The sequence below is a fragment of the Silurus aristotelis genome (assembly GCF_946808225.1).
Source record: "Silurus aristotelis genome assembly, chromosome: 7".
Classification (NCBI taxonomy): Eukaryota; Metazoa; Chordata; class Actinopteri; order Siluriformes; family Siluridae; genus Silurus; species Silurus aristotelis.
In genome coordinates this window covers 15,239,835-15,266,306 of record NC_139580.1, presented here as the reverse complement: position 1 = coordinate 15,266,306, position 26,472 = coordinate 15,239,835, and the positions used below count along the sequence as shown (strand labels likewise).

Below are 26,472 nucleotides of genomic sequence, written 5' to 3'. Positions count from 1 at the left end.
GTGAGGAAAATAAGTATTTGAACACCCTGCTATTTTGCAAGTTCTCCCACTTAGAAATCATGGAGGGGTCTGAAATTGTCATCATAGGTGCATGTCCTCTGTGAGAGACATAATCTAAAAAAAAAAATCCAGAAATCACAATGTATGATTTTTAAACTATTTATTTGTATGATACAGCTGCAAATAAGTATTTGAACACCTGAGAAAGTCAATGTTAATATTTGGTACAGTAGCATTTGTTTGACGTCAAACGTTTCCTGTAGGTTTTCACCAGGTTTGCACACACTGCAGGAGGGATTTTGGCCCACTCCTCCACACAGATCTTCTCTAGATCAGTCAGGTTTCTGGCCTGTCGCTGAGAAACACAGAGTTTGAGCTCCCTCCAAAGATTCTCTATTGGGTTTAGGTCTGGAGACTGGCTAGGCCACACCAGAACCTTGATATGTTTCCCACAGAGCCACTCCTTGGTTATCCTGGCTGTGTGCTTCAGGTCATTGTCATGTTGGAAGACCCAGCCTCGACCCATCTTCAATGCTCTAACTGAGGGAAGGAGGTTGTTCCCCAAAATCTCGCAATACACGGCCCCGGTCATCCTCTCCTTAATACAGTGCAGTCGCCCTGTCCCATGTGCAGAAAAACACCCCCAAAGCATGATGCTACCACCCCCATGCTTCACAGTAGGGATGGTGTTCTTGGGATGGTACTAATCATTCTTCTTTCTCCAAACACGTTTAGTGGAATTATGACCCAAAAGTTCTATTTTGGTCGCATCTGACCACATGACTTTCTCACATGACTCCTCTGGATCATCCAAATGGTCATTGGCAAACTTAAGACGTGCCTGGACATATGCTGGTTTAAGCAGGGGAACCTTCCGTGCCATGCATGATTTCAAACCATGACGTCTTAGTGTATTACCAACAGTAACCTTGGAAACGGTGGTCCCAGCTCTTTTCAGGTCATTGACCAGCTCCTCCCATGTAGTTCTGGGCTGATTTCTCACCTTCCTTAGGATCATTGAGACCCCACGAGGTGAGATCTTGCATGGAGCCCCAGTCCGAGGGAGATTGACAGTCATGTTAAGCTTCTTCCATTTTCTAATGATTGCTCCAACAGTGGACCTTTTTTCACCAAGCTGCTTGGCAATTTCCCCGTAGCCCTTTCCAGCCTTGTGGAGGTGTACAATTTTGTCTCTAGTGTCTTTGGACAGCTCTTTGGTCTTGGCCATGTTAGTAGTTGGATTCTTACTGATTGTATGGGGTGGACAGGGGTCTTTATGCAGCTAACGACCTCAAACAGGTGCATCTAATTTAGGATAATAAATGTAGTGGAGGTGGACATTTTAAAGGCAGACTAACAGGTCTTTAAGTGTCAGAATTCTAGCTGATAGACAGGTGTTCAAATACTTATTTGCAGCTGTATCATACAAATAAAAAGTATAAAAACCATATATTGTGATTTCTGGATTTTTTTTTTTTAGATTATGTCTCTCACAGTGGACATGCACCTACGATGACAATTTCAGACCCCTCCATGATTTCTAAGTGGGAGAACTTGCAAAATAGCAGGGTGTTCAAATACTTATTTTCCTCACTGTATATATATATTTCATTTCTTTTTTTTAATGATTTTTTATAATTTTTTTCTTTTTATAATTTTTTTTTATTTTATGAAGCCGATCATGGTGTCTCCCTGTATGGTTTTGCAGTTATAATGAAAGGTAGGTAGTTGGAGGATAATTACACTGTGGTTATGATATTCTAAGTTAGCCAATATCCATTTGCTGCTGTTTGCTGTTTTTCGGTGTGTGAATAACTAAAAATATATAGTTAGTACTTTTGCAGTACAAACTAGCACTTTATTGTCTATGCAATGAGAGAGAAAAAAAAGAAAGAGGGAGAGAGAGAGAGAGAGAGAGAGAGAGAGAGAGAGAGAGGGAGGGAGGATGTTTGAAGAAAAAAATAACTGACCTTATTACCTATTTTATGATCTGATTAATTTCCACAGTTCCTGCACATTTGCTCTAGTATCAGGAGATGCTCTAAAAAGTCTCTCACTACACTTTTGCAATCATTCATCATTCTTTGTTGTCTTTCTCACACAGTCTCCTTTTTCTATCTGCCATCCCTCTGAGAGTTTGATGATGGGCAGGGAGCGTACTTTTCTTTTTCAGCTCACTGCACACTACCTGAACTTAATGAGTACAGCAATACAGATTGCAGATGTGACAGTCTGTTTGTTTTCTGAGCGCTACACTGTTCTGCTTTTTACTGTCTCACATACTGCTGTGCTGTTCACATATTAATTTTACCTCTGCACGTGTTTTTTAGATAATGGCACAATGGTCCACAATTGACTACCATACTTTACTGGAAATTATATGTTGATTTTGACAGATTTTCGGTTTAAGTCTTTGATAATTAGGTTCAAAGGACATGCACAAGTTATTCAGCATTAAAAAAAAAAAGTACAGGCAAAAGACTTGTTTCTTTTTATCGAAGATGTTGCAGAAATTGGGCCCCAGGGCTGCTTCTTATTCAGCCTGTGTTGTTTGGGTTTTTCTCTCTTGTAGAGAGATGTACAACTTCGCAGTGGGCTCTGGGGAAAAACAATGAGCTTGTTCTGTATTCAGTAGAACCCACCTAGTCTCTGTAGACCTGCTTGAATCTAACAACATCTCATCTGTATCATGATCCTGTAGAGAGCTTTCCTGGAGCAAGAACAAGAGAGCATGAGCAGAAAATGCAAAAGCTTTATTTTATGTTTCATTTTTCATTTTCTACAATATTTTCATATTTCAGGTATATTATGTGGACGTTTTTTACTTACACACCTCTTTAAGAAATCATTGGCCAGAAAATTTGCAAGAATTGAATAAATGCATTGCTAGGACTCCTGTGACACTGTTTGGTCATTTATTATAATGCAGTGTTTGAGGGGGGGAAAAACACGGAAACGTACCTATTCTAAAAGTACCTGTATGCAAAAATAAAATCATGATGATTAAAATGCTTGATGTCAAATTCAACCCATTTCTGGGTTTGCAGAATTTTACTCATCAAATGTTTGAAGGATCAACATTGAATGGAACAAAACTAACTCATCTGTTAGCTGATTGCAATCATTTTTGCCATTTTTTGGCTTAGACCTGTTTTTTTTTTGTTTTTTTTGTTTTTTTTTGCCCAGTGTGTACCTGATGCCAAGATTTTTAACATAGCAACAAAAACTGAAAATGTAATATTTATATTACTAATAGCAAACAAACAAGAACATTTTATTGGATACTTCTGCAGCTTTATTTTACATTAAATCAAATTAACAAACAAAATGTTTTCACTAACAGTTTCACCATATTACCGCTACTGTCACAGCGCTAGGTTATTGTTTAAGCAGATCTATTCACATTTATGCTGTTTATGATTTCTCCTTTATGCATTCGAGGAAACTGTCAAGCAAGCACTTTCTAATTCCGTTGTCTGATCTCTCTTACAGTCATTTATTTTTTTATTTTGGAAACAGCAGATAACCTAAGCATTTGTGCAACATGTTTTGCTCCAGTTAGCAAAGCTTGATTTCTATGTGCAAGATTTAATACTTTATCATTTTTTTACAGTAACATAGATTGAGTTGTTTGTCTCCTCGCGATTGCAGAGGGTTTGTGTACACCTTGTATGAACAAAATAGAAAGCTTGTGTGTGGTCTTGCATTTCTACTCATTCTTTCAAAAAAAAACATCACTTCAGAGTTGTTTTGTGGTTGTGATTATCATAGGGTTTGTTCTGCTTTGATTCTCTGAATTTGTCCATCTGTATAAGGCTCAGTTCTAAGCCCTCTGTTTTGTTTACTGCAGGTCTTGACACATTTCCATTTGGCCTATGTAATCCAGAGTGACAGATTCTCTCAGAAACACACATAGAGTGTTCAGACCTGCTGCAGTGGCGTTCATGGAGGTCCGTTGGCTCTTGCTGCAGCTCAGAACCAGCCTGCTGCTCCTGAGCATAATGGTAGAGTCTGCATCCAGCCAAGGCATGTACACCAATTCCTGGGCCGTTCACATCCATGGGGGGAAGGAAGAGGCCCAGCGCGTCGCCCACAAGCACAACTTCATCAACCATGGCAATGTGAGTGGGAACAGTGATGCATCATACCAAACTAAAAGCTATTTGACCACTTCAGAAAAAATCGATAAGGACACAGAGATCAGAATATGTTTAAATTAGGCAGAATGTCTCTGGAGGTACTGTAGCTCACATCGCTCAGCTTGCAATTTGCAGTATGTTTGTATTTCTGCAGCCTTTCACCATCTTGTGTGTTAAGCAAAACAACAAAAATTATAAGAAGAGCAAAAAAACGTTTCTCCTTTCTAGGTACTCAAGTCTCTTTTTTTCTGTGAGGAAAAACTGGTATAGAGAAAGACTTTTATAGTATAGCAGTCATCAGCATTGTTCATGCAAAATGTCTCATTCTGCTGCAGTAATTAAAATCTTTAATTCCAACTTTAATTCCGTTAAAGATGTAGTGCAATCTTACTCTTTCCAGACTGTATTTGCCTAGAAACCTTGGAAAGCGACATTAAAAAACAAAAAACTGTCCAGGCTATATGCCATTGTGGTGTCGCATTAACTGGCTGAAATTTTCACATCATATTTTTTCATGAATAATATTTTTATGCATCCAAATGACTTCATTTGCATTATGGGAAAATATGCAAAGTCGATAACGTGAGAAATGAATTATTTTCAATTAAGCTTTTTTTTTTTTTTTTTAGACAAACTGAACTATTGTCAAAAGTATGTAGACATGTGACCAGCAAATATGTGGGCCTTCCCCACACAACTGATGCAGAATAGAAGCATACTGTTCTCTAGGATGTCTTTGTATGCCGTAGCTTTGAGCGTTCCCTCTGAAATAACAGTGCCCATGTGCACAAAGTGAGGTCCGTGAAGACATGGGTTGCCAAGAGTGGAAAAACTTGAGGGGACTGCACACATCTTCAACTTAACCCCACTTGACTTGAACACAATAGGCATGACTTGGAATGCTGGCAGGTCAGGTGTCCATGTAGAATTGGTCATATTGCGAATTTATGCCGTTAATCACTTTACTACAATCCAACATCTTTATGATCTTTATCTTTCTAAGATAAGTTTAATAATTTCATTCAGATCTGCCCACATTCACTGTGTATGTGCGACTCTTCATATCATAGAAATACAGCATGACCATACAAAGGCAGTATGTAAATGGTGGTATAAGCAGAAACCCTTTAAATGCAGAGTGACTAATGGTTTTTAGATTTTAGAAAATGTTAAATTAATCAGTATTAAAATAGTTAATAAAAGGAATCAGTAGAGTTTTATTAGTGAAGCTTAGTAGCTAACTAAGAAACTAAGATCTTTAGTAGAAATGGTGATAGTCAGGGTAGTGACAAATACATTTTTTTATATTGTTTTTTTTTTTTTATATATATTTTAATTTATTATGTATTTCATGTCTAATGGTTAGTACATTGCATGGCAATACCTTAGAATGGCAAAAAAAAACCTCTTCATGGTGTGCATGCAGTGAAAACCTTTGTAAGGTGGGAAAAGATGCCCTGAGAAACTAATCTTAATAATATTTATGAAAGCACTGAATTAAATAATAATGCCCTCAATAGGTTTTTGTGATAAAAGGAGTGTTTCGTCAGAAATATCATAGTGTACTGTTAGAAGTAGCAGGTGTTTAATTTGCCTTATCATTTTTGTTTACTGCAGGAACTGATTATTTGTTTTTCTTCTAAAGCACAATTTTTTTTATAAATATGCAACATAAATATAAATCCTAAATATAAATTTTAGTTTTTTGGAAGTTTATTTAGACTTATTTTCTTCTCTAAGACCCTTCATTACACTGTTGCCTTATTATTTTCTGCATGTATGCATCCACCTTATTTTCCTAATTCAAGTCTTCATACCAATAAACATGAATATGATTTCCACAGAACAAAAAATGAATTTCATTTAAATGAATTAAACACAATGACTTTCAGCAGTTCTTTTGAAGAATGTTAGTTTTGTGTGCTCCAGTTCCTTAATTTTGGCATTAGCTGCAAGGTATCGGAGCAACAGGAGTCATGGCTGACATGTTCTATATCTGATTGACCTCCTTTTCAGAAAAGAGGGGCAGAGAGACCTGGCAGAGCCAAAAACACCTCTTACTGTATCAATACCAAACCCATCACACTCCACCAGAGGAACTCTCAATGCTGCCATCATATTGCTGCCATCTGGGAGCTTTCCAAACTGTCTGCCAGTTTATTAATAGCTGATTCTTTGCTCTTTTTTTTTTTTTTTTTGCTTTCATCCTCCTTTTCTTTCTGTTTTCCCTTTTTTCCATTGCTCTTTTTATGAATGCAAACGGAGCAGAACAAATGATATGCCTCATTTGCTATTGAAATAAACAGGAATTGCTAACATACAACCCAGGACCTTAAAACAAATGGCAGATACTGTAGGTCCAGAAGAAATTAATATTTCCATTAACTCATCTCTGGTTCTGTGTTTTTTCTGCTGGCAAATGCAGACTGCTGTAGGTAAAATACAGGCACACACCTTCCCATGTGAATGAAGAATTCACCAGTGATTATTGGCCTTGTGGAAGCTTTTACAGTGGAAATGAGTGGGCACTAAAGGAATAGATGAACACAAAATCTGAATAGATAAGTGCATTCCAGCTGTAGTAAACCAAAGAGTGTACCATCTTGCAAGTGTCCATCACTAAAACATAATGAGCAAATATGTTTGGATGGGAAAATGAATAGAAAAATGCCACTAAAACAAGCTTGTTAATGTTGACCTATATGTGCTGTAGCATACAGTAGGGCAACAGATAACACTAGAAACTAAAAAACTGATTCTCTGAGTATTTGTTGCACATAAAATAGGGACACAGAACGTGTCACCTTGGCATATACATACACAGCCTTGTTTTAAAGCCCAAACACCTTTCCACATTCTCTCTCCCTGTCAGAATGTTTTGTCAGCACTGTGTGGAAGGAATGCTTGATGAAGTGTGTCTCTGTGTGCATGTATAAGCATGTGTGATAATGTGAGCTTACGTCTTTGTTCTGTTTTCTTTTTCTTCTTTAATGAATCAAGCTAAGGTTCATGCATTTTCTGCCTCCCCATTGATATGCAATGAACAGTGACCTGTCAGTCGCAAACCAGACCAATGTGTGTGAAATCTGGTGCAGTGCCACCTTGAGTACTTCATCTCATCAACTGGAACAGCTTGTAAGCTCAGACATGTGCTTCTGACTACATATGGCAACATTCTATCTTTCTTTCTGCTTTATATTTTCCATTTCCCTATTTTTTTCTTCACAATGACCTTAAAACGTGTGACATCCTAATATGTGTTGCTGTCTCTTCTGCATTTCTCTCGAGCCATCTATCTGGCAACATTGCACTGGAAATTCATTAGTGCTGGAAAATATGTCATTTCAGAAAATATGAAATGATAAGGGCCATAGAAGGTTTTTTCTTTTTCTTTCTTCTTTTCAGATATGCATGATAGATGTGTGATAGATTGAATTATAGAAGAAAGTCTATAGAAGAAGCCTGGCACAAGGACAAATGAAACTAAATAAAGCATTCTTCTTTACTTCAGAATCCAAGGATGCCTTTTCAATCTGGCTGAAGGGAGCTACATAATATAGTATAAATACAGAATAAAACAGTGTAAAGGCAGGTATTTTATTTTTGGACATTTTAATAATGTTCCTTTTACTTACTTTAGGTGGTTGGGTGGGTGTAAGGTGACTAAAAATTGACCAGGAAGCCATGAGAATGAACTAACTTCCTAAATAATATTTAAGCTTTTTTCTTAGTAATAGTTAATGATAACTGAATAGCTGATAAAAAGCACTCTTAAATTATTCATGTCTTATTTATTTTTTATTTAGTGTATATCATTATTCAAAGCGAATTCCTAATCATGACAAATCCAATGGTGCAGATTCAGTTCTTCAGCTGCACCTACAGTAAGTGTTTGACTAAGTTCTTATACCTTGATTCCTTTTTGCCTAGAAAGGGCACAATAGATAGATACACTAAATCATGATCAACGAGTCAGTCCCTGGCTAATGAAAATGGTATAAAAGCCTGGAGAGGCCATTTAAAATTTTCTCTCCTTTGTGCACACATGCACAGTTTAGTTTAAGGCATGCACAGTTTAATTTAATGTGGCAAAAGAATACCAAGAACGAATCAGGAGATCATAACGCTTGTGCGAGTTTTCAGCCTACATTTTAGTTTATTTCTTTTACATGCCTTTTGCAGTTTAAGTAGGCATTGCTCCAGGTTTCAAATAAACCCATATAAAAAAAAGAAACCCTTTAAAAATATATTCCACCTACAGCTATGTTGTGGGTGGCAGAAGCAATGTCTCCCATCCCCATACTAACCCTTTAATTAGAAATGTCTATCCCCTAGTTAAGTTCCACATTTATATTGGCCAGATCAGCAAAGAAGAAAAACTGCACATCGGAGATTTTAAGAAATCAATAATCGAGTTGTACAATAGCAGAAAATCTGAAGCAAGAAAAATGGGATATTAAGATTTAGACCAGAGGCCCAGTGTGACTTTTAAAAACTCTTAGTTGTGTTTCCTATGTGCGTAGAAAATCAAACCTGGAGCCACATCATCTCATTGCAGTAAGATGGAATACCCCTAATTTAGGAAATAGACTGTAAAAAGCACCTTGTAAATGTATAATCATTAATGGCAGTGAGGTAGCCAAGTTATTAGTGTAATTAATATTTAAAGCATACTTGCTGTAATGGACATATATATACCAGTATTCCTATAACAATAATAGTAAAGTTGACAAAGAAATCGAAAGCATAAAGAATTGCTAACGTGCCTGATACTAATGTTCTTTATAAGTACCGTATTTTTCAGACTATAAGCCGCTACTTTTTTCCCACGTTTTGAACCCCGTGGCTTAAACACCGAAGCGGCTAATTTATGAATTTTTCCTGGGTTTTTCTCGGTTTCACAAACTTCAAGCCAAAAAACTAAACCCCATAACATTAGACCAATGACATTTCCGAACGGAAACGAAAAAACGCACTTCACCTGTGTTCTGAGCTGCACGGCATCGGGAGAAAAAGTGTTTGTACTTGTATTATATACTACTTTGAGCCAATACAGTTGCAAATATTTTTGGTCTAGTTCAACAGTACTTTTAATGACTGAGCTAGTGCATGTCTCGGTATATTGTCAATGGTCTTTTTTTGTGCTGTATGCATTTAAAATAGCTCCTTTCCACTTTTGAAATCTGTACCAACAATTTGAAGGATCTTGATAATAAGTACGGTATGTCACAAACTACCCCCGTGCCGACGGCATCGTTCGAACCCGCCCGCAAGCCCCTCGCGTCCATTACATTATTTTTTTGTTTTTGGGTGCAGGGGGGAGAGGGGCTGGTCGAGGATGTCTGCGGCACGACCGTTGCGATAGGGAGAAAGAGACAGAAGCCGAGAAACGGTGCGTTCGCCCGCTCGTTCTGCTCGATCTGTCTCGTGTATCTCTGCAAATGGTGCCTTCCCGTGGGCTCACCACCTGCAGGAGGGACCGTAAGGGACGGTGCTGTGAGGATTGGGCAGCAGTCGAAGGCGGGGGCTTGCTTAGACTGCTGCCCCCGCGACCCGAATTACGGATAAGTGGGAGAAAATGAATGAATGAATGAATGTCACAAACTATTTTCATTGTCCGGAGATGTACCAAGAGATCAAAGTACTTTAGTGAACTGAGGTATGATATTTTGCCAACTCCTTTAAGAGACTTTCTGAAGTAACTCTCTGATTAGAAATCTTATAGGCCATGTAATATATGGTGTCATCCCTGTCACATCAAGGTTTTTTATTTTATTTTTTAATTTTAAATCTGTGAAAACTAGAAGCAGTCTATGAAATCTCCCTTTTGTTTTTTTTTTTTTTTTTTGTTTGTTTTTTGTAACTGAAGACATTCTGTATTGAGCTTCAGTGCATCCTATTGATTATTCTGAGATAGTATATCTTGAGTCCTAATTTTTTAGCTTTGAATGTGCCCTAGAGTACTGTGAGCTCCATTATTGGAAGTTATGAAATGGAATAAGGTTTACTGTGCTACCTCCATTGGATTCCTGTAGCTGTCCAGATCAGATTTATAATACTGATGCTCAGCAGCAAAGCCAAAAACTGACCATCACCCCTTTACCTAACAGCACTTATCTTGCATGCACTACACCACCTCCCTCTGATCCTCAATTACTCCTTAACTGGTCCCACCATCTCTCAGGGTACAAGGAATACATGCTCGAATATTCTCTGTTCTGGCACCTAAACCGGCTGTTTTCGAATGACGTCTTAAGACCTACCTTTTCCATAAATGTTTAAATTAGCATTTCTCCTACTAAAAAATAGTTTTTAACTATATTCTCTCCCAAAACTGTTTTACAATAATGCTATTTTTAGTATGTGTATTAATAAACCACTAAAACTTTTGATGGAGGCCTTAATGAAACTTTTAAAAGTTTGAACCACCAGGACTCTTCCTGGACATCCAGTTAAACTCAGCTAGAAGTGTCTTAGTAATAGAAACAAACCCAAAAGCCACACTAACAGAGAAGTCCTCTGCAGAGATTAGAGAACCTTCCGGAAGGACAATCATATCAGATATATGCCATCAAATCAGAGCTTTATGGTTGAATCAGTGAAGCCACTTGTGACTAAAAGGCATACAGAAGGCACTTAAAAGATTCTGAGAGAAAGGAAAGGATTCTCTGGTCTGATGAGACAAAAATTACATCTTTTGAACTTCAAGCACTACATCTGGTAAAAGCGGGTTCCTCTCAAATGACTAATACATCGCTACAGGATGTTACATTATATGCATTGTATATTACATTGTGTGTAGATTACTGTCAAAGAAGTAATATAACAAAACAAAATGGGCAAAAACTGAAGGTGTCAATGATTCTGCACTCACTCATCAAGTGTTGCAGGGCAAATGCGCAATGTACTGCTGTAATGCAGGTCATGTCTATGCACAGCATCCTTGCCTAGAGGTCTGCCCATTCCCATTACTTTGCAAGGACAAACAGGTCCTGCACTCTCCTGTTACTAAGCAACATCAATCAGGCATCCACATGGTCATTCATGAGTGTAGCACGCATGCACATGTGTAGCCTCTGTAAGATTAACTCACCCTGGAGGCTGATGATGGTCTTCATCTTGCCAGATTACCATCAAGGGAATTTAATGAGGAGTTGGTGTGAATACATTTAGAGGCAAAGCAGAAACACATTCTAAAAATACCCCAAAGTGCTTATTTTTTGGCTTGGATACAGCGAAACAAAGGGAAGGTCAGATTAACACATGAGTCAGTGGTCTCCAAAATCCCTTGTCTTCCCCATCAAACCACGTGGATTCCCAGAGAGGATAAAAGTGTTGATTCAAGGCCATAGTTACAGCATCATTAGTCTTCAACTGATTGCTCTGAGCTGTTGGTCCCATGTTGGGTAACGGCAGGTAGAGAAAGTATAGAAGGCTTTAAATGTCATGTTTCAGGATGGCACGTTTACCTTATGAGTCCAAAAATGGAGCAGTGAGTCATACTGTCATACAGTGAATATTTGTGTCATGAATAGAGTGAAGGAGTGTTTTAATTTGCATGTCTAAATCCAGTACATTTTGAGGCAGCATTTTTTTTTGTTTTGTTTTTGTTGACTAGTCTTATCTTATAAATAGGCCTCTTATATTTACAAGCGTGTAAGCTATGAAAGGTTGCTGTTTACTGCCTGATGTATCGGTAAAGCAAAATAATGTTTGTTTTATCATGCCAATTGAATGTGTCTTTTGCGTTTGTAACACAAAAGGAATAGGTGATTGTTGAATTGGCTTCACCTTTGGAATCAAACCGAAGCCATTCAGGAAAATGTTCTGTAAACATTCAGGGTTCTGAGAATGCAAAGAGGAAGCTTCATATATTCGTCTTTCGGTCAAAACAAAAATATGTGGGAACTATTTTTTAGAGACAAAAATCTCAGCCATAGGGGGAAAAATTGGTTCAGGCATTGGTCACAGCATTTTTTTTCTCCATCTTATCATTTAAGCAAGTTAACAGTGTTGCTTATTTCTGAATGGCAGTATATATCTGCACTAAGCTGATATACACATCATCTGAAAACCCTGTAACTGAACAAAGAACAAATCCATTCACTTATAAATTCGGCTTCTCCCATTAGGAGTCACCACAGCGGATCATCCGTCTCCATACCCCCCCTGTCCTCTACATCTGCCTCTTTCACACCAACTACCTGCATGTCTTCCCTTACCACATCCATAAACATCTTCCTTGGTCTTCCTCTTTTCCTCCTTCCTAGTGGCTCCATCCTCAGCATTCCTCTGCCGATATACCCCATGTCCCTCCTCTGCACATGTCCAAACCATCTCAATCTCACCTCCATCACCTTGTCCCCAAATGACCTACTTGCGCTGTCCCTCTAATAAACTCATTTCTAATCCTGTCCATTCTCGTCACTCCCAACGAAAACCTCAACATCTTCAGCTCTTCTACCTCCAGCTCCACCTCCTGTCTTTTACTCACTGCCACTATCTCTAAGCCATACAACATTGCAGGTCTCTCCACAGACCTATAAACTTTCCCTTTCATTCTTGCAGATACTCTTCTATCACAAATCACTCCTGCCACTTTTCTCCACCCACTCCACCCTGCTGCACTCTTTTCTTCACTTCTCTAACACACTCTCTATTACTTTGCTCTGTTGACCCCAGGTACCCAAACTCCTCCACCTTCACCACCTCTTCTCCCTGCAACCGCACCACTCCACTGCCCTCCCTCTCATTCACACACATGTTCTCTGTCTTACTTCTACTGACTTTCATTCCCCTTCTCTCCAGCATGTGCCTCCACCTCTCCAGGCTCTTCTCAACCTGCTCTGTACTTTCACCACAAATCACAATATCATCCTCAAACACCATAGTCCATGAAGACTCCTGTCTGACCTTGCTTGTCAACCTGTCCATCACCACTGCAAACAGGAAAGGGCTCAGAGCCGAACCTTGATGCAGTCTAAGCTTCACCTTGAACCAGTATGTTGTTCCTACTGCACACTTCACTGCTGTCACACTGTCCTTATACAATGTCCACACCAGACTTCCTCATACAATACCACAACACCTCTCTCGGCACCCTGTTGTACACTTTCTCTGAATCCACAAACACACAATGCAACTCCTTCTGACCTTCTCTATAATTCTCCATCAACAAATTCACAGAATCAACATTCTCAAAGCAAATAATTCATCTGTGGTGCTCTTCCCCGGCATGAAACCATACTGTTGCTCACAGATGGTCACTCTTCTCTCAGCCTGGATTCCACTACTCTTTCCCATAAGTTCATGGTGTGACTGATCAACTTTATTCCCCTGTAGTTACTGCAGGTCTGCACATCTCCCTTATTCTTAAAGATCGCTACCAGCACACTCCTCCTTCATTCCTCAGGCATCCTCTCCCCTTCCAAAATCTTCTGTACAAGCAAAATAAATGTGCTTTCATTATATACAGTAACTGTGGGTACAGTAGCTCATACAGACTGCATGGTGTGCATAGAGCAGCATATTTCTCATGGATTTTAAAATATATTTTTCATTTATTTACAAAATATTGTAAAACAACAGATTAATGTGTAAACTGGAATATGGTTATTGTAATGACATTTAGCTTGAAGGACCCTGATTTGAGTTACAGAATTATTGTGTTACAGAATTATATATAGTACTGTGAAATTTCCTGAACTTGTGGACCATAACAAAGCACAAAAACCCAGAATTTGGCAAAATAATATTAAATGGCTGCTGTTGTCAGCTGCAGTCTAAAAAACAGTTTTTTGATTTGGAAAAGATAGCAGTGCTTTAGCTTGCTAACTCAGACTCATTAGATAAAAAAAATAATAATAATAAAATTTTGACATATATTTCTCTTTAATAATTCAGAATTTCATGTGGCTGGTTCATCAAATATTTAAAACATGTTTCTTCAAAGAATTAAAAACAGGCACTGCACATGTTTTGCACACATTTAACGAACTGCACAAATCACAGAATATGTTGCCAGTAGCTCTGTTTGTAGTCTAAATTAAAGTTTTCAGTCCTCTTCTGTCCCCCATATTTACCCATCTGGAGCTATTCATCAAGGAACATGGAAGTGTGCTTTGGAACAGACTTCAGCTCCCCAGAGACTGTCTAGAAAGCAGCTTTCTTTGTTTCTGTGTGATGTTTAGCCTGTTCTCTTGTCGTTTTGTCCTCTGTGTGTGTGTGTGTGCGTGTGTGTGTGCGTGTGCGTGTGCGTGTGCGTGTGCATAACAGTAGAAGTGACACGATTGGCACCACTCACTCCCCCACCACGTCTGTGCACAAAATCTCCCCTGATTATTTGCTTCTTGGAACCTAGTGCTCTCCAAAGCCTCATTGGCAAGAGGTTGCTATGGAGAAAGTCGTGCCTGTTTTATTTTTGGCTAATTGTATTAGGCACAGTATTTGATATGATTGCAGGGCTGTTTATCTGTTTCAGTCCAGGTAATTAAGCAACTGAAATGAACAAGAATAACAAGGGCTTGTGCTTTTGTGTGTTTTTTCCCACTAATAAGAACACATCTGAGGTTGTCTTCCCCTCTTGATGTTTTTTTTTGCACTGAGTGTGGCATGTACACAAAATAAAGCATGTACACAAAATAAAAAAGATCGCTCTCCCACATTTAGATTGCTGGATTTTTGTGTTGAACATGCAGCACAGGTCAACAGTATGTATGCCCCATTTCACTTTTCTCCATCACTTCTGGCTGCTCAAAGGGTTGTTATTTGTGGAGTGTCTGCACACCAGCAACCATCAATTTTTCTCAGCTTGGATCTTAAGGTCCTTCTTCCAGCAGCCCACAGCACTCCCCTGTGCATCACTAGCTGGCCACAGAGAACTAAGATGAATTGTGGAAAGTAAATTGGTGCAGGTAAGCAATGTAAAAGTACTGGTTCCCACAACAACTAACTTATCTGTGTTCTGTGGGTGATAGAGGTCATCGTCTGAAGATCTGCAGGAGGTTGAAACAAGGAGATCGGAGTTGTTAGAGAAACGTGAACTGGCCATGAACATGATTCGTTAAAAAAAGCAAAGCTAGGTCTAATAAGCAAGCAGTTGAAGGTGAAGGCAATGTAGTCAGCCAAGGTCAGTAAAGCAAGGCCTAGATAGGAGATAAAAATAGAACTTAAAGTATGTAAATGGATAGCTACCTAGAGAGAAGGCAGTCTGTCCATAGCATATATATTTCAGCCTCAGATGTTCCACCCACACACCATGGAATGTCTGATATCTTTTGTACACTTTTCTGGCTGAGCTTCAGTATCTTGAAAGTTACTGTCATTGCCTTTCTGAACTTCCATATAAATGCTTTATATTCTGTGCACTGGTTTCCAACATTTAAACACTGTGACAGAGTCAGAGCAAGATACAGTTACTGAACTGAAACGAAGTACTTATTTTTAAAAGTTAGTAAAAAGTTTAGTTTAAAGCAGTTGGTGTGGAGCGAACAAGATATTTTTGTGTTGAGCCAAGCAAAAGTAGTTGCTCTTGACGATGTTTTTTGGTGGAATGTTCCAGATTCTCTAGAAAATGCTACAGTGTGTGTTTACATTTATGGCATTAGGCAGAATTGCTTATCCAGGGCAACTTACATTTATCTCCTTTGAAATGATCTGGTCAGTTGAGGGTTATTGGGTTTTGTTCAGAAGCCTGCAGTTGTATCTTAATGCTGGGATTTAAACTTATAATATTTTAATACAAATTTGTTATCCACTGAGCTATCACTGTTATTTGGAACAGCAACTTTTTTTTAAATGTAGCCCAGCACTTAACGCTTAATGGGAGGTTAGTTGTTGGATTGTCACCCGTTAGACACTAGAATAGAGCTCTTTTGTAATAAACATATTAGTACCAAAGTTTTTATCTTGGGACCAAAACAGCTGTTGCTGAAATCAAACAGCTGTTCTTAAGAAAAGTCAAGTAGAGAGTGAAATACTTTAAGGCGTCAGGAAAATTACTGTGAATGTAGCAAGGCATATTTACATTTATGGAATTTGGCAGATGTCCTTATCTAGAGTGACTTATAATTATCTCATTTGAGAGTATGTTAATGATAGGAAAGACATAATCTCAAGGAATTTAACATGGACCACACTTAAGCTTAGTTGTGGTAAGAATGGTACATTTTAAAATTAAACTAATGCTCAACATGCTTCGAGAAAAAAAAAAAAAAAAAAAAAACACCTTTCTTTTTAACTGTACACACAGTTTCTGTTGTTGTTACTGTTAAAGGCTTTGCCTTATAAACTCACCAGTGAAGAGCTTTAATTCTGAGAATTACATTTGATGTCTTTTGCTTGTGTTTTTTACCCCCCCTGAAGCTCCACACCATGTTGCCAGTTTATTAGCTGCACCATCTGTGACTGTGCACAAGTTTTCAAACTCCCCCCCACCCCCCCTCCCTGCCAATAAATAGAAGGGCAATACTATAGGACCTCTCCTGACCTGCCTGCTTGGTGAATCATTCTCAGCACAGCAGTGATGCTGACCTGGTAATTACATGTTTTTGGTGTGTGGCACTAATACAATTGTAACAGATGCAGCAGCATTTCTGGGAATTTTTATTACCTCAGTATTACTACTGAATTGAGAATCGTCAGACAAATTAGTGTCCAGCTAGGAGCAGTTCTGTTTAAGTACTATATGGATAAGTGTTGCATATTTTATACAAAGTCTACAAGGTAGAGTAACAATGCCACTGTGTCAAATAAATTGAACAGTAACAGGCCACAAACTTCTTCAACTTTCTCTGACCATAAACCTTGACCACCCTAGAATTTATTATCCCAGATTTATAATTTAGCACTATTGAATCATTTGTTCATATGTCCTTCTACTGAATTTCCAGTCTAGTGGGAGCTGTGAGCTCGCATTTCTTGACGCAGCTTATTCCAATCAGGAGTTGTGTTTGAAAGAGGCAACTCAATTCTCGATTCACATCCCGCTTTAAATGATGCGTAAATAATAAAACACGACAAGGTATTTTGTTATAGGAAAATAATCCATGCCAGGGGTATGTGATTCGGCCCGACACAAACCCAAATTACTGTTACCACCTTGAAGTGGATTATTTTTTGATAACAGCACAGTCTAAAGTGTGTGGAACCTTCAATACCATGATGGCCTGTTGTGTGATATTTCCTCCTTTAATAAAAAGAAGTTGTTGAATCGAGCTTCAAATAGATACGTGTTTACTTAAGGAAACAGTATATCAAACCTCTGCCATACAAGCAGTTTAATTTCTTCTTGGTATTTACTGTCATATTCATTTATATTTTGGGTAATATTTCAGTGTTTGTTTTCTTGTATTTACTTGTTCCACTGACTCAGACTCACTCGAAAGAACTAGCAGCTAGATGGACAGATAAATGTGGCCATTTTTATTTTAAACTCCTACGCTAGTCCCGCTAGTGTCAGAATAAAGACTGAAAATAGTGTATACACTTTTAATTAAAAATGTAGCATGATTGAATAAGACTTGCAGTACCAGTAAAAATCCAGGAGCAGCACACAAAATCTGTTTATCATTTGTAAAATAGATGAATATAAAAGATGATGAGATCGCGAGTCTTTTTCTCAATGTCATTTGAAAATCAAGTGACCCCACTGGGGTTGAAGTCCAGTTTGTATTAGAAAGAACAAGCAGCTCTTCTGCACCTTATACATTTGTACCATCAACACACAATGACAGGCTGCTGTGCTTATAATTGCTTTCTACCCATATAATATCTCAGTGGTGTTTTTCCATAGATGGAAAGAGTACAAGGGTAGAGGACTGATGTGCTGTGTGTAGGAACAGAGGCTGCAGTCAGTGATTGTATAACCTCCTTGAAATATATAACCTTTTCAAAGTTCCCATTTATAAGGCTAGAGAATAAAGATGGCTATGAGGAAAATGAATATTTTGTCATTATTCCGATGCGCACTTGCTAGTAGTTTAATAGCTTATTCATAATTGGTAATGCAAGGCTCATTTATTCTATGATTGTTGATACTGGGGTTCGCTAAAACTGTATCTGTAAAATTGATTTTTGAGGGAAATTTGTTTACATGATTTGTGTCTATCTGCTTTTGTTAAAATGCTTCTATCATGGGTACATCATACAATGTTTATGTAGTTTCCATATGCGGTTCAGGAATGATGTAAAGGAAGATCAATTATTGTGTAAAAGTGCAAAAAGTCCGGTCCCATCCTGCCTGAAGGTCATCCAAAGGTGAAATTAGTGTTCTTTTTGGCCTAATTTAAAGTAATACCACAATTAATTAGGTGATATTATTGCCTACATAGAAATTTTTATTTTCCTATAACCCAGAAAAGCCACTGTCAGCTTTTTTTCCTATAAACCATTATCATTTAAACATTTTATATATATATATATATATATATATATATATATATATATATATATATATATATATATATATATATATATATATATATATATATATATATATATATATATATATATATATATATATATATATATATATATATTAATACCTATTTCTTGAATTTTTATAAATTTGATTTAAGAGTTGCTGACCATTTGGGTTTTTGACTTGGTGCTGCACAAATATTTGAAAAACAAATCACATTGCCTCTTTCCAGCTTGCTTTCAGCTTTCCTCTTGGCTTTGGCTTTGCTCTGCTCATGACTACAGAAACACACACACACAGAACTAACTGGATGAAGGGAGAGAGAGAAGAATAGAGAATTATTACATTATTTTTAGCTGTTTGCAAGAAATTTCCTTTCGGTAAAGACCTGCTCAACCACGCCCCCACCTGCTGTACCGTAGTATTTACATTTACCTTTTCAAGCCCGATTTCTCAGTGATCCTGGAAATTGAAACATTTTTCACTTGTGTTGTATTAAGATAATAATCAGCTTTTGTTGACTCTTTACAGTGTGATTGTGAACATTTAATTGTGCAGGCTTCTTGAAGATGAATTGTCTTTTATTTGAAGCTACACATACAGTATAAATCTACACAGTAAATATTTATACAACATTAACTGTACTGGTGCATTTCTCATGATCAGTTTAGCATAGGTACAGTGCCATTTTGTGATTAGTTACTCTCAATTACATTACCTAGCAGGCCAGTGATTTTGTTTAAAAATATTAAAATGATATAAATTAAAAAAATAAAGGCTGTGAATAGATGGGCTGTATATGTCCACCAGGGAATGTCATTTGCCCTAATTAGCAAGCCAGTGGTGACAGTGGCAAGGAAAAAACTCTTGGTATGAGGAAGAAACCTTGAGAGGATCCAAACTCGGAAAGAAACCAGTTCTCATCAGGATGGCACCAAAAAGTCCATTCATAATAGTTTTATCATTAAGTTGTGCTGTTCAGTGAACTGTTCTCTGATGGGCACTTAAATGCAGAACTGATCATGCCAATTGTAGTCCTAAGCCCTTGTAGTAGACTGTTTGAATTAATTACAGTCCAAATCCATCCTCATAGTTCACAAGTTGCTCAGTAATATCATGGATCTTTAAACTGTTCATGTGAAACCATCCTCAGCTGCACTGAGTTTTCTCCAATTAAAGAGAACTCCATCCAGAAGTAGGACGTCAGGTTTAAATCAAGCGGATCTGGAAAGAAGAAAGGGACATGTTCACTGGTCACTTGTACTTCAGTAACATGTTTATCTCGACAGAGAGGAGATATAGATCACCCCACTACACTCTCTCTTTCTCTCTCTCTTTCTCTCTCTCTCTTACACACACACACACACACACACACACACACACACACACACACACACACACACACACACTCTCTCTCTCTATAGGAACATTGAGAAAGTATTCAGACCCCTTTACGTTTTTACATTTTGTGTATGTTGCTGCCTGATACTACAATTGATTGTAGTATCTTGTAGTATCTTGTAGAATTGATTTGTAGATTCTCATTGATCTACACTTATTACACCATAATAGGAAAAGTGGAAACAGAAATTCTAGAAATCTCTGTGCATTTTTGAAAATAAAAAACTGAAATATGTGCATAAATATGTACATAAGTATTCAGATTCTTTACTCAGTACTTAGTCGAAGCCTCTTTGGCAGCAATTACAGCCTCAAATCTTTTGGCTATGACGCATTTGCACACCTGGATTGGGAGATTTTCTGCCATTCTGAATGGCAAATCCTCTCAAGCTGGGTCAGGTTGGATGGGGACTATCAGTGGACAGCCACTGTCAGGTTTCTCCTTAGATGTTCAGTTGGGTTTAAGTCAGGGCTCTTGCTGGGCCCTTTAGGACATTCATAGAGTTGCCCCAAAGCCACTCCTGTGTTGGCTTTGTGTTTGGGGTCGTTGTCATGTAGGAAGGTGAACCTTTGGCCCGGACTAAGGTCCTGAGCTCTGTGGAAAAGGTTTTTATAGAGAATATCTCTGTACCCTGCTCCATTTATTTTTCCCAGAACCCTGACCAATCTGTCAGTCTCTGCTGCAGAAAAACACAGCATGATGCCACCAGCATGCTTCACTTTTGGGAGGGTTATGGTAATGGCTCTTGCTGATGCATTCTGTACTAACTGAAGCTTATTTATGCACTTCCTTGAACATGCAGACAGTAATGCATTACAATAATCCAACCTAGATATAATAAAAGCATGAGGTTAATGTTCCTTTAACATGGTAACATGGTGTGGTACATATTTCATGACTGAAGCATTGTAAAGGAGATTACTGATTACTGAATCTAGAATGGATAACCAAAACTCTTTCAGATTTCTTGTCAGGTGCTCCAGAGAGGAGTGGTGCTCCCATGGCCATTAGTTCTGGCTTTGTAATATGTCACCCAATCATACCACTCTGAGGGCTCTAAAGCCAGAGTCGGGAGATTGGCAACTACATTTAAGGCATCCAGACTTTTCCCTGCAGAAAGTGTACTGCTTTTACTCTCTAATCTCTTGCTAATCCTCTCTAAAAACTGGATGCGCTCCTCTAATGGTTAGATCTAACTAACTTGAACTTTTCACAAATAAAATTATTACTAGCGACTAAGAAAGACTGACCACATTTGTCATATTAGATATATTACGTACCTTAGTGTGATTTCTTAAGCTTGTTTGTTCTTAGTTATGCTGGGTATAGCTAATGCTTTCTGTTTTTAAACAGGAAAATTTATTTTTATTTCTTTGTTTGTTATTATTATTATTATTATTATTATTATTTGTTTTTATTTCTCTGTTTTTATTTTTTTGTATATTCTTTTTTTATATATTTGCATCTATTTTTATTTCTTTGTCTTGCTGCTGGAACATAGAAATTTCCCCACTGTGGGACGAATAAAGGTTTATCTTATCTTATCTTATCTTAAAAAGCACTCTTCAAAAAAGAAAAAGAGAAAGCAGTCAATGGAAAATGGAAAATGCAGTAAATGAAAGTGATAATGCAAGATTATTTATGGGAAAGATGGAAAATGGTAAAGTTCAAATGCCAACACTAACATTAATAATACAATAAAGCAGTGTTCAAAAAACACTGAGGGTTCATAAACTTCTTCATGAACTCTCTGTGACCCCAAGCCTTGACCATCCTGGAATAATTTTTTAATCATTTTGTATAATTTAGCACTATTTTAAGATTTGATCGTTTGATCATATGCTCTTTTACTGAATGAGCTCAGATTTATTGACAGCTTTTCAGAGTCTGGAGTGTGTTTGAAAGGGTGAAGTTTAATTCTGCTGACACATCCATAATAATCCAAATAATCCTTGCCAGGTAACCCAAATTACTGTTACCACCTCAAAGTGGATTATTTTCTGATAAAAGAGTGGGATTCCTCTTTTACCATGATGGTCTATTGTGTGATATTCCTTCATTTAATGCAGGTAAGAAGTGCTAAATCCAGCTTTGCATAGATAGGATCTTACTAAGGGAACCATTTTCAAGTATCTGTATATTCTCTCTCTCTCTCTCTCTCTCTCTCTCTCTCTCTCTCTCTCTCTCTCTCTCTCTCTCTCTCTCTCTCTCTTTGTATGAAATCTCTGCCATGTAAGGCATTTATGTATCATCTTGTTATTTACTGTCATACTTATTACTGTCATACACGCTATACTCTGTTTTTTTTTTATCTTCAGTTGTTCCACTGAGTCAGAGTCACTCTATGTTGTCAAAGAACTAGCAGCTAGATGGACAGATAAATTTGCCTGTTTTTATTTTGAACTCCTACGCTAGTGCAGCATGTCAGAATGAAGACTGAAAATAGCACATGCACTTTTAATTAAAAATGTGGCTTGATTGAATGGGACTCGCAGTAATATAAAAAATCCAGGAGTAGCACACAAATCTGTTTCCATAATTTGTTAAAAAAAAAAGAATAAAACAAGTAAAGATTGTGAGTCTCTCTCTCTCTCTCTCTCTCTCTCTCTCTCTCTCCCTCTCTCTCTCTCTCTCTCTCTCTCTCTCTCTCTCTCTCTCTCTTGTGAAACATAGATTGTCAATCTCTTGTGTTTAGAGGGTTTAAGACAAGCAACACTGCTGCACCTGGTACATTTGTACCATCACAACACTTATTAACATGCCACTGTGCTGACAATTGCTTAAGGGATAAAGGGATTTTGAAAGACTATGGTGTGAAATCCGTGGCGGGCGGTCAGGGCCAGCAAAGCCTTCCAGTACATGTATGTTAGATTTTTATGTCCAATCAGATTTCAGCTTCTGTGTGCTGCCATGTCAATCTAATCTGCCCAGGGCCTTCAAAGTCTATTCTGCTATTTTTTTTTTTTTTACCATAGTCTCCTTAAGATCTCTGTTACATTAACCAATCAGATTTCACATTCGCTTCACAGTGCAGCTAGCTGGCCCAGAATAGCGTCAGAATTTTAACTGAGGGAAACAGTTACAGCCAAGTTCACCTGGTAAAACACGTGTGTAGCTCTGCACACATGAATAAATCCGAGTTACACTTTTTTATGCCTACGTAGGAAGTGAAATTTAATTGGTCACGGACATACTTAAAAATATATATTGAAAAAAAGCTAGACGGCTAGGAGGGGTTGGTCAACCCCTAAGCTAGCTAGCTTGTCTCAGCCCCTGGAAAGGGTTTGGTCACCACAGTGAATACGAGCGGTACCACTGACTTACAGTCTCTGAGGAGCGCTGCAAATTATGAGTCTGCATCTCTGCTGAGTAGGTTGTATTTTATTTACATTTTAGTGTTTTTGTCATGTTATTAGACAATTATTGATTCTGAACTGCTCCAGATGATGTAGGGGCACAGTTACGGTTGTAGTGTAGAGGTTTGGAGTTTTAACTGGGTTTCTTTTTTTAATAAAATGGTATTCACCCTCCATATGTAAAATGTGTTTTTGTATAGTATTGATGGTTTCAATAATTGCGTATTTATTTATGTTAATTGCGTATATAAGTGGTATTAAGTGGTGGATTGAGTCGGGTAAGTCCTCACTGAAGGCCCAGGAACCAAATGCACGGCCCGTCACTGTGTAAAATGTACTACAATTTTCACACAACAAACCGCACCAATGTTTGCAAAGTGAGCTTCCTGTTAAAAAAGTTTAGTTCCGCTGAAAAACAAAACTGCCTACAATGCAATCTCATAAATATGTAACTTGAATCTACTGCTTTATTTACTTACTGTGGACTTTCTATTAGCATCACAAATTGAAAGACACACTCTGGTTGCTATTTGTTTGTTATACATTTCACTTAAATGTATTTTCCAAAAAAAGAGCTTATAAATAGAGATTGTTGCGGTAATGAAAGTTATGCATATAATCTTAGTTCCTTTTTTTTTTCCTGCTGTAGAGCTTCTCAATATTTCTTTCTTTATTTCATGGAAAGTACAGAAAGCTAGATACAGTGTGTCACACTGAAAGATGAAAGCTTCTGTGTTCATAACCTCTCCACTTTCTCCAAAGAGAATTACTCATACCCTCATAAGTCACCAACCACATGGCGCCGGTATGCAGCACCCATACGCATTAAGCCGCCCAACAGTTTTTCCTTTTGCTGCTGAGTTTTGCTGCTTAATAACTGTAAATAGATGAGTAGAATTAATTTCTGCATTTAAAGAAATGGAATGGACTCTAGAATAGAACTTGTATGACTGTGTGAGGGGTTCTAGGTTATACGAAGCTGTCATAAAATAATTTGATACCACTTTTGTTTTAAAAATTAGTCACTGGTGATAGTAGAATTCAGATTATTCAGAGAACAGTGTTATCCTTTGTCCTTAATACTGATCCTGGTTTTGAAAAGATTCGTCGTAGTGCATAGCTTTGCGATGAAGGTCAATGCGTCCTCTCCTCAGCAGACACTGCAGTAATACCACCACACCCTGTCTAGAGAGCATAGTGTCCTTAGTGTTTCTGATTCCTGGTTGTTTATTGTGAGGTTGACATTTGGTTTAAAATTGGGCACATCTCTGCTCACACATGGTCATGCAGTGGAAATGTGCTGGGTTAACAAAGTGCGAGAAGAATTGTGATTATAGGCTACTTATTTGGCTTTGTTTGTAAGTTGCTGGCAGGAGGCAGTTGGGTAATTACTCCCCTGTTGTGCTCATGAGAGGACAGAGGCTGTGTATGCTAATGTCCTTGCAGTGTGAATTCAGACTTTCTTTTACTTTCCCGTCACTTCTCATTTTCTAATTCGCATATTTTTTTCTCTCACTGGTAAAGCTTTTTGTCTACTAGCCTTGAGCTGATTATTTGCTTTATCTCCTTGTTTCCTGCAGCTAAATGTATTGATTCATGTAACAGTCAGTGCTTCATATTTTCATAAATGTAAAAGCATACATGTACTTCGTAGTTTCACTCTGAATGCACTGTGCACTGAAGTGAATTATAAAAACACATTTTTGTTAATTTTTGGGTGGTTTTTGTTGTTTGTTATTTTCTTTGCTTGTGAATAAAAAGTTTAACAGCACAAGAAAGACTTTAACCATGTCAGAGTAACGTTTTGGGGAACATATGAAAACTGAACACCTTTGTGTTTTTGCCTAATAGCTCTCATGGGTGCGGTAAAAACCCCCACAAAGGTCAAATATTGTAGTCATTATACATGATATAATGAAGGCAAGACACATGCTGCGTTTGTTCCCTGCCGTTTTCCAATACCACCGGCACAAGCAGACACAGACATTATAACCATGACTCAAATGGATATAGCTGTAAACCTTGTTGACCTTTTAAAGTTAACATTTGTAAACTTATTTTAAATGGGCATTTACTATGAGCAGGGCTCAGCTTGATTTTTGTGTGTTTTTGTGTGTCGTGCATTGGTCAGTGTTTCTTCCATTTACTTGTGTCTGTTGTTTTAGCTGTAGGTGACAAATACAGCTCATTAGGAAGATATCAAAACATCACTTTGATTGATAGTTGAAAATAAGTAGCTCATAAAATCCAAACTACTTATAGTAAAACTGTCCATTTTGTTCTCTCTGTGTGTGAGAATGTGCATTGGACTATGATGTTTGGGGCTGATATTGTCTGCAAAATTGAAAGGAAAAGTTTATAGGACGGTGGTGAGACCTGCGATGTTGTATGGTTCAGAAACAGTGGCATTGAGTAAAAGACAGGAGGTGGAGCTGGAGGTAGCAGAGCTGAAGATGTTGAGGTTTTCGTTGGGAGTGACGAGGATGGACAGGATTAAAAATTAGTATATTAAAGGGACAGCACATGTAGGACGTTTTGGAGACCAGGTGATGGAGGTGAGATTGAGATGGTTTGGACATGTGCAGAGGAGGGACATGGGGTATATCAGTAGGAGAATGCTGAGGATGGAGCACCAGGAAGGAGGAGAAGAGGAAGGCAAAGGAGGAGGTTTATGGATGTGGTAAGGGAGGACATGCAGGTAGTTGGTTTAAAAGAGGCAGATGTAGAGGACAGAGCAGTATAGAGACGGATGATCCGCTGTGACAACCCCTAACAGGAGCAGTCAAAAAAAGAAGTGTGTAGTTCAGGAATTCCACTGATGTTTTTAACCATTTCTGCACAATTATATACTGACTAGATGATCTTTCCAAATTATTATAATAGTTTACTGTTCAGAACCAGGTCTTAAAGCTTTTAAACCCTCCTAAACATTATTACAAAACAATGCTATCAATGGGTAGCCTGATGTCTATTTAGAGACCATTTTACAATAAAATGGCAATAAGGCTTTGGCCCATAGAACTAGACTAGTGCCCTCTGGTCAATTATTATTATTTTTTTCCCCAATGTGATTTATGCATCAAGCCAAGCCCCCAAACCCAACACTGTACAGTACAAATGGATATGATGCTGGCTCATTATAACAGAAAATGTCCC

At 37.9% G+C, this 26,472-nt stretch overlaps 1 protein-coding gene across 4 annotated transcripts in view; it reads left to right on the top strand.

Annotated features, from left to right (window-relative positions):
* The window catches only part of furinb (furin (paired basic amino acid cleaving enzyme) b), a 96,186-nt gene that overhangs the window by 12,169 nt on the left and 57,545 nt on the right, over window positions 1–26,472 (top strand). For all 4 annotated transcript variants that reach the window (XR_014534558.1, XR_014534559.1, XM_083547543.1 and 1 more), the window contains one exon: window positions 3,851–4,121. Coding sequence is in view for 2 of the 4 variants with exons in the window: in XM_083547543.1 (XP_083403669.1) it covers window positions 3,945–4,121 (177 nt within the window). In the remaining 2 variants the exon portion in view is untranslated. The remainder of the gene's footprint in view (window positions 1–3,850; window positions 4,122–26,472) is intronic.